This window comes from Sorghum bicolor, chromosome 4 (genome assembly GCF_000003195.3).
Source record: "Sorghum bicolor cultivar BTx623 chromosome 4, Sorghum_bicolor_NCBIv3, whole genome shotgun sequence".
NCBI classification, from domain to species: Eukaryota; Viridiplantae; Streptophyta; class Magnoliopsida; order Poales; family Poaceae; genus Sorghum; species Sorghum bicolor.
Genome location: NC_012873.2, coordinates 53,499,393 through 53,508,929, shown reverse-complemented (window position 1 = coordinate 53,508,929; position 9,537 = coordinate 53,499,393). Strand labels below are relative to the sequence as shown.

Sequence of the window (9,537 nt, the reverse complement as noted above, 5' to 3'; positions counted from 1 at the left end):
CAACCGCGATGCGCCCGGATGTCACGGCCAAGAGGAGATCACGCGGAACTTGAGAACGCGCCGAGCTTAAGTCGACGAATTCCTAAGAACTCGTAATAAAAAGAAAATATGACGAAGTCATCGAAAAAGTAGATACTGGAATATGAGTAAAAACTTGTGTTTGATTGATTGATCGATTTTTTTATTACAAGGCCCTAGGGTCTATATTTATACCCTGCTCAAAGAGCTACAATCAGACACGACTAGGACTCAAATATCAAATTAAACAGAATCCGTATACAAAACGAATTTAAACAACTAAGGAAAACATAAAACTATCCCCCTGTAACCGACCGAGACACCACCGCAGACCAACCGGCAATCTCCACGCTTCCCTCTAGAGTCATCGGCAGACTCCCTGTTATGGCCATCGGCAAACACTAATACTGATCATCGGCACGAGCACGTCACCACCTCTGGACTTAGTCACATTAAATCGTCCCTTCATCGGCAACCACCTTCATCGGCAACTTCCCTGCAGACTAGTTACCGTTGCTTCATCTGCCGATCTATACTTTACCGATCCCCGGGTACGCGTCCAAAAACGGCGTCAACAGGTGTGCAACAAGATGGATCTATAGTTGTAGTTGCTGAATCTGTATACAATCTGTGATATACCCGATGATTCAATCGTCGATGTTTTTCTATTCATTTAGTTATGTTTTAGTCTTGTTTTGGAATGTTAGATCTTGCGGTATGTCTAAGACTTTTGTGTTGGTTGAAGGATTTGGCATGAGGATTGTGTTATACTTTGGTGTTCGATGGTGCTCTATTCATCTGGAGAGCATTGATTGTAGGGCTTGAATAGGTTATTGTTTCTTTTTTATTCTATGTTTTTTCTACGTAATGAGGATGTTGACAATGAAATATGATTGGGAGAGTAGAATATGGACGGGAAAACCAAATAGAATTAAAAAGGATCAAATTTGTGCAAACCTTAAGGAAAACCGGCCCAAGCCGGTTTGGACAATGCCCTGACCGTCACCAACAAAAACTGGCCCTGGTCACCGGTTTCAGCAGAGGCAGCCCGAGCCCCGAGTCAGGCCAAACCTGTACTGGTCGGTTTAGATAGAGCTCCATGCCAACCTACTAAAAATAGGCTCAAACCAATTTTGGAACCTCTCTGAGCTAGTTTTTGTAGCCCAAGGTCAATTCGAAGCTTTGGAAACTCTTCCAATTTGTGTAAACTTGTATATTGTGTGGTGAATGAATTTTCTACTAATATAAGATCATCCCTTTTATTTATATGGAAAGATCATGGCATAGGGATTCTTCTATCCAATCGAAAAAAAAACCAATCTATTCTACTTTTACCCTCCTCTACCTTTCCATTTTGTTATGGATGTTCATTCTTCATTACTGTTGATGATGGTCGTTGTTTCAATAATAAGAAACTCTAGAGCGATCCCTAGTACACCCATAGTAGCCACCACACGCCTTTAATAAGCTCTACAATTTGTGATGTGCGTGTACCTGATGATTCAACTGTGGATGTTTTTTTATTGAGTCGGTTATGTTTTTGTCTTGTTGTGCAATGTTAAATCATGTGGCATGTCCAAGACTTTCAGGTTGGTCGACGAATTTGGCATGTTCTGACTTCAATGTTTCATGGTGCTTTATTCATCTACATGGCATCAATTGTGATCAATGCCACTAGTGAATAAGACGATGGAAGAGTCTTAATAGAACAATATTTCTTTTTTATTCTAGGTTATTATGTAATTTAAGGATATATTTGCCCTTCCCTCGTAAAAAGTGAGAATAAGGGAATCTCTAGAAAGAAGGAAATATGGCAGGATATATTTAGGCTCTGTTTAAGATTGCTCCATAAAATCTGCTCTATAAAATACACCGTGGGACTATAAAACAACTTAAAACAAAGATTCTGAAGCACCCTCTTAACTCCACTCTTTTTTTCTAGAGCCAAGCTTGTGGAGCTACATCTAAACTAAATAAACGGGCATTGAGTAAAGCTCTCATACCTTCTACATTGCAAAGTTCTAAACATAGGGGAGCGCACAACCAGATTTTTTAATTTAGTATAAACTTTCCCTAGTAAATGTCTTCTAGTGAGGATTCCCTAGTGTTTAACTAGTGGTAGTGTTTTATTACCATGGACGGACCTACAGTTGTGTCCGGGTATTCCCGGGCATACCCTACATTTTTGAGAAAAATTTAATAGGTATTTGAAGTATATACATGTATAATATACATAAGGTGTTAAAATTACGTTTTTCTGCGTTTCTGGACCATTTTATTCACCAATTCACCTTTAACTCGAAAGCAGCCAATAAACCAAGTGAATCCAGACGGCCCATGGCCTATCTAACCTTCCCACTCAGGCACTCATGTCCCCAATCCCCCAAAATCCCCAATCCCCCGAAGACTGACGCGCTCGACCACGCGCCGCGCCGCCGCCGCTCGCGAGTCGCGAGTCGCGACTCGGCTCGCCAGACGCACCGCCGCCCACCGGCCACGGCCAGGGCCAGTGTCCCCGGCTCCCCGCGCTGCCGCTCCGGCCTCCGGCGGCTCCGCTCCCCGCCTCCCCGCTCCCCGCTCCCCGCCCGGCTGCTCCGGCGGCTCCGTCGCGGGCTCGCGGCCTCGCGGGTGCCGGGTGCGGCCGAGCGCGCCGAAGAGCAGGAGAGGCCGCGTGGCCCTGTCGCCAGTCGGTGAGCAAGGGCGTCCCTGGCATCGGGCGTAGATGTGCAAGCATTTGATTGGACTCAGTCACTCGTAGGTAATAAAACTCAAATCCCTTTCTGTATCCTTCAATTAGGAAAGTTATCAATTAGAAATTGACAAAGCAAGTTTATAGATGTGCAATGCATTTGATTTGTAGGCAGACAGGCAGTGGCATTTCCAGACACTGCCTCTTTGACACTTAAAGATGCAATTCAATCTTTGCTGATGGAGCATTCACTAAGTTTGTCTATGATACGTGGGCAAGGTTATGATGGAGCTAGCAACATGAAGGGTCATGCCAATGGTTTAAAGAAATTAATTATGGATGAATGCCCCTCAGCTTATTATGTACACTGCTTTGCACATCAGCTTCAGTTAACTCTAGTGGCTGTTGCTAAGGAAAACTCAGATTGTGATTGGTTTTTTTATCAGCTTAAGTTGTTGTTGAATCTTATTGGTAATTCTTGTAAGAAGGTACAAATGCTACGGGTAGAACAAGCACAAAGAATTGTAGAAGAACTAGAGTTGGATGTGATTCAATCTGGAAAGGGCCAGAATCAAGAGATGAGTCTATGTAGGCTAGGTGATACTCGTTGGGGGTCTCACTACAAAACTGTTATGCGTGTTCTCTCTATGTATCCTTCCATTAGAAAAGTTATCAAAAAGGTTGGCACAGATAAAACTCAAAAGACAGAGTATAACCAAGCACAAACAATGTTGACAATCTTTGATTCATTTGAGTTTGTTTTCATGGCGCACTTGATGCAAAATGTACTTGGGTACACGGCTGATTTGAATCATGCTTTGCAAAAGAGAGATCAAGATATTGTTAATGCAGTAGAGCTTATTTATCTGACAAAGATTCAGCTACAACAAATGAGGGAGGATGATGGATGGGATGAGTTTCTAAAAGACGTCCATTCTTTTTGTAACAAGCATAAGGTCAAAATTTCTGACATGGACAATTTCTATAGGCCTGTTGGAAGAGACAGGAGGTTCTATGTGAAAATCAAGAATATGCACCGTTTTCATGTGGACATGTTCTTAAGTATTATTGATAGACAACTTCAAGAGCTGAATAACAGATTTGATGAGGTAAACACAGATTTGCTTGTCTGCATGTCAGCATTCAATCCTACTAATTCATTTGCAGCTTTTGACAAAACAAGTTTGGTTAAGCTAGCTCAATTTTATCCCAATGATTTCTCAAGACTAGAGTTAGACCATCTCCCTCGTCAACTTTAACTCTTTATTACTGATATGCGTGAAGATGAAAAAATTAAACAAGTGAACAGCCTTGCTGAGCTTTCTGTCATGCTTGTTTCTGAAAAAAAGCACACCAAACATGATCTTGTGTACAGACTTCTCAAATTGGTCCTAGTGCTACCTGTAGCAACTGCTACAGTAGAAAGAGTGTTTCCAATAATGAATTATGTGAAGAACAAGTTGAGAAACCGGATGGGAGACCAATACTTGAATGATTGTTTCGTCACATTTATTGAGCGTGAGTTCTTTTTGCAAGTCAAAGATCATGACATCATCAGTCGCTATCAAGCAATGAGGGATCGAAGAGTTAAAATTTAATTATAATTTTCTTCCAATATTTTGTAATCTCAATTTGTTATGGAACAAATTTAGTTTGAACATTTTCTGTTGTTCATCCAAATTTTTTTAACATGGGCATACCCTGCTACTAATTCCTAGGTCCGCCCCTATTTATTACTAACTAAAGATACTAGGAGAACTCCACCATTTTGGTAGTGGCGAATATGATATCCGGTGGAGTTGCGTCATTGATGCTCGGACAGTGAAACCTTAAAAGAAGGACGCTGTTAAAATGAGAAACAAGTTAGTATACTAGATAAACGAGATAGAGGGAACACATAATTACTAGATCAAGAGCAAACTAAAGTGAAAACAAATTAACATCGCCGGTTAAGCCCGGTATGGAGCATATGGTGCGCTTGAGATTGATCCAACACTCAAAACTAAAAAAAATATTGAAAACCTCTTGCTAATAAGCGGAAATAGCAAACTCCTTAATAATAATGTACATCAATCTACAAGACTACAACTCTACAAGACTACAAGTACGACGCCGGGTCCACGACCTCGTTCCGGGCACCCGCCGCCGCCGCCGCCACCGGCATGAGCGCCAGCACCAGCAGCACCGCCAACATTGCGACCGGCACGAGCAGCACCGCCAACGGCGGCGGCGGGAGCGGCGGCAGGACGAGCGGGAGCACCAGCAGCAGCACGGCGACGAGGGCGAGCAGGAGGCACGACTCCACGGAGAAGTACTTGGTGCAGAAGCCCCTCGGCGTGCTTGGGTCATCGTGCTTGTGCCAGCCGCCATGAGCAGTCCGCCTCCCGACCGGCGGCGATGTCTGCGACGGCGACGGCATTCACGTGTGCCCGAACCGCTCCAAGGGCAACAATGGTGGTGGTTTGCTCTGGCCCCCCGCCCTCACCTGCCGGCGGTTCGTCCTGCGCCCTCCGGAGTCCGGAACGCTGCTTTCAAGCTCAAGAAGAGATGACCAACGTGAGGTATAGGAGTAGGTTAATTTTCTTGTCTTACCTTAGTTTGTGAGTGGGCAGTGAGAATGACTGAATGAGTAAAGTACAGAGTAGCGCACACAACTAGTAGGCAAAAGGGCAGGCAGAGCGCGCAGCAGAGAGCTGTTGGTTCTACTTGTTTTACTGCACGTTTCTTTGCAAAACCATGCGAAAGATGCGGATAATGTTCATCATGCATCATGCATGCATGTTCGTTCCTCAAATTATGGCGACAACTACGTCGAATCCGTAGGTTTTAAGCCTCTTTTAGTACAAAATTTAAATGGCAAGAAATAATTTTTTTACTCGCCAAAATAAATGGCTTGACAAAACACCATTTTCACGCCGTTGTGCAATATGGAGACTAATTTATAAGGCAAAGTCAGCGAAAATGTCAGTCACGCTGATGCATGCATGTAGTGTGATGCAGTAAATTTGGTAAAGCAAAAGGGTTAAGGATCAGTGTAAAGAAAAGGAGATACACTTTGTGAAACACCTACCTCTTATGTTGCCAATCCAACAGCTCACATCATCTCAACTCAATTTTTATTTCTAAACACATATGCTTGTATATAAGTACGCGCACTTATCCCTATAAAATATAAATGTAGCGCGCCATATGCACAAACTTTAACCCTATATCATGCAGACATAGCCTAGTCTGACATCTCTAAAAGAGTAATCAATAAACTGATAAGTCTTAAGATTGATAAAGCTAGTCACCATATACATCTTGTTAAGCGAACATATATATCATCTACACTAAAAGAGTATGTATCACCATTTCTTCTAGAATAAATCTAAAAAAATATAAAGATACCAAATCAAGGAGTTAAACTTGAATGAGCAATTCCATCGTAATTGTGCGTGCCCACCAATCAGCCTCTCTGCTACCTTTGCTACGTCATAACGCAGGTGCCTATATGGGTGCCCTGCTGCCTGGCAGGCTGGCACTGCTTTCCTTCTCCATACTTCATATGCCATTTTAACCATCGATAGGATAGCACTCACTCTAAGGCCTGGTTTAGTTCAAAAAAAATTTAAGATTCCTCATCACATCGAATCTTTGGTCGCATGCATGGAGCATTAAATATAAACGAAAATAAAAACTAATTGCACAGTTTACCTGCAATTTTTGTAAAATAAATCTTTTGAGCCTAGTTACTCCGTCATTGGATAATGTTTGTCAAATAAAAACGAAACTGCTACAGTAGCCAAAAAAACAAAAAATTTTACGAACTAAACAAGGCCTAAACATAAATTAAAATTTGGTGCACCCACGCTCTCTGGACGCTAGACTAGATGGTGCCCTAGCAGAAGCTGCCTGGTTAGGCAAAGCCATCCTGGCCACAGGCATCCGAAAATCAGACGCCTGACCTTGCTTTCCTGGCCTAAGCAGCTGCACCACCACACCAGCAACTAAACAAGCCCTAAGTCCCATTTTGTGTTGTCATCAGCTAGCTATATAAGTGCTCTCGCACCTACGCCTCTGTAATCCGAACCCTGTTCCACGCTCTAGTCACCTGGATGCGTGATCTTTTGGAATGCAAAGGTGGGGAAGCTCTCCCCCCTTCTAAATTTCAAAAAAAAACAGCTAGCTATATATTTTAAGTTTTAGTTACATACTTACATGTGTGTTACTTTCTACACAAGTTGATTCAGATATTTGAAAATGGTAGGAGTATGTTTGAATATAATGGAAATATATATATCTAACAAATGTATATAGTAATTTGCCATGTTCTGCAACAAATGAAGGTTAAATGTATATATTACTTCATTTATCTTTTTTTTATCACATGAAGTAATAATTTTGAAGGGAAAAATCCAAAAATGAGGATTGATGCCTTCTAGCCTGGTCAAAATTTTTATCCGAGTCATGTATATATAGCAATTGTACAGTAAGGATGGCTACAATTTTGTCCTATGTCGTATGTACATCAGAAAACTGTTAAACACGTTTTGTTGTAGAATATGTGCAGCATATATTCGCCGAAGAAGGCGGTATTGAGGTCCTAGAGTTCTGAAATCCATAAGAGTACGTATCTTCAGCAGATTTTCTTAAAACCACCTAAATTCTTATTTAGAGAGACTGATACTATAATAAAAAATGCTTTTCTATATCTCTCCTCTTATAACTTCATTCTCTATATCTTATTCGACACTTTGGAGAGCCAGCTCCACTCTCTATATGTTTGGCGAGCGAACGAGAATACTTGGAGATTTAGTTGATGAAATTGTGGAGGATTTTTTTTTTACAAAATCTCTATTATTTCTATAATATGAAAGGATATAAAAAGGCTTCTAGAGTTTGCTCTAAATGTGGGATTGGATCGTACTATTCTGGTTCAGATTACACTAGTCATCAAGAGAGATCCGTAGCAACAACATTTTATTTAATGTAATTTGGTGAATGTTGACACAAAATTTGACGACGTACTCCCTGTAGTAGGGGATGTCAAAATGAATATATGTATTTATGTGATGAGATGGTGCAGTAATAGTCTACGGGGGTTTGGTTTGGTGGACCTCCGATCCCAAAGAAAAAAAGCAACAACAAAGTAAAGCATGGCAATAAGGAATACGTACTGCATAGAAGCTGAGTTGACCTGGTGGTACTGATTCGCAGGTACGTGGTGGTGCATGGTTTAATTTGCAGAAGTAAGCATCGATCGTTTATTCTTCCGTACGTCGTCCAAACATGCATTTACAGGTCTATTAAAATTAAAAAGAGTTTTTGCAAGCAAAATTTGCAATAATGATTAAGCTACTTATGAAGAGCCCACTACTAGCTAGCTAGAGTTGTCTTGTAAACCGTTTTTTTTTTTTCTATCAGCCAACAGTGTTTTTCTCTTATAATAAATCAACAAATCAAATAACAGTATTTTCAGCCATGAACACATGCTATAAACAGTACAGTTAGTAAGCTAGCAGCTACTCCCATGTGTATATACACACGTGGGATAATAAATCGATCAGATCGGATCGGAGTGCTTTTAGTGATGTACAGTATATGTAGTAAGAGCAGGAAGCTAAGCTACTACGCAGGCGTACTACGTTTCACATGCTTATGCATCTGACAATATATGATGCACGACGTCATATCAGTTGCGAGCAGCAAGACCACACCCCGGGAAAAAGAAGAGAGCGAAATTAATATAAAGCCAAGAAATTAGTTTAGAGTTGTCGACGTTAATGGCGGAGGATCATATCGAAGGTCGACGACGACGACCGACCGTGTGCAAAAGTAAAGCATGTCTGAACACCTCTCACCTGCTGATGCCGGTGAGGCGAAGAAGGCGACGAGGAGAAGCGCATCGTCCAGCAGCAGACAGCAATCGATACGACGAGCGAGAAAGAGAGTGTTCGAGTACGTACGGTACGGCGAGGAACAGTTAGTTGTTTTCAGGAGAAGTTGCTGCAGGAAAAGAGAGGAGATGAGGAGAGGCCGGCCGGTCGTGAGGAGGAAGATGAGCTAGGCAGCAGCAGGAGGAGGAGGCCAGAGCATGCACCCAGGTACACTGCATCCCGGCCGGGCAGATAAATACAACTGCCATAGACTAGACATAATACACCCGGCGACGGTCATCGTAGTCTCCCACGCAAAGAGCTGAGGTGACGGCGATGAGTGAATTTTATATGCCAACATCTTTGGGAAAAATGAGGGCGAGCATGCATGCACTCAGGTGGTTCCTCTCCCCTGGACATGGCCCCTTCTGTTCTGGTTCTTGTTTTACTTGCTACGCCTGCGCGCTTCCACGCAGTAGTCACCCCACCCGGCCTCTTCTCTAATCTGCTGCTCTTATCTCTACTATCACTATTAATGTTAATCCTTAATTTCCTGCTCTGTACCTGTACTCCAGAAAATTTCCAGCTCCACCCTTTCTTCTAGCTCGAATGTCCGATGACTCACACACCATGCCGCAAACGGATATGTTATATTTCAGATGCCTAAAATATACGTGGGTGATGAATTTTTCTATGCGTCCGACGGTCTAAATCTATTAGCACACAAATCACAATAAATAAAATATAATTTTTTTCTGGAAAGATGAAAACAAAACTGTTCGGTATATATGTGATTGTAAACTAAAAACCTGTTTCGCCGAGGATTAATTTGCAAAAAGCTTTTTAATAAAAGCGTGCAAGCACAAACTAACTCCACCCATGCACACTCCCATTGCGGTCCCACATACAAGGATAGTGCTGGCTTGGCCATCCATTTGTTTACTTGGCACCTTTTGTCGCATTGTGTCCCAG

The 9,537-nt window shown here is 42.1% G+C and overlaps 1 protein-coding gene across 9 annotated transcripts; it reads right to left on the bottom strand.

Annotated features, from left to right (window-relative positions):
• LOC8068906 (protein AUXIN-REGULATED GENE INVOLVED IN ORGAN SIZE) lies at window positions 4,629-8,858 on the bottom strand. Of its 9 annotated transcripts, none has more exons than XM_021458744.1 (3): window positions 8,551-8,858; window positions 7,867-7,992; window positions 4,629-5,243 (listed from the first exon to the last, which is right to left on the bottom strand). In XM_021458744.1, exon 3 carries the CDS (start codon window positions 5,124-5,126, stop codon window positions 4,806-4,808), a length of 321 nt encoding a protein of 106 aa, XP_021314419.1. In that variant the 5' UTR covers window positions 5,127-5,243; window positions 7,867-7,992; window positions 8,551-8,858; the 3' UTR covers window positions 4,629-4,805. The 9 variants fall into 9 exon arrangements, 8 of the variants coding, with proteins under 8 accessions (XP_021314419.1, XP_021314422.1, XP_021314423.1 ...); XM_021458747.1 differs by having other exon boundaries at window positions 4,629-5,235; XM_021458748.1 differs by having other exon boundaries at window positions 4,629-5,232.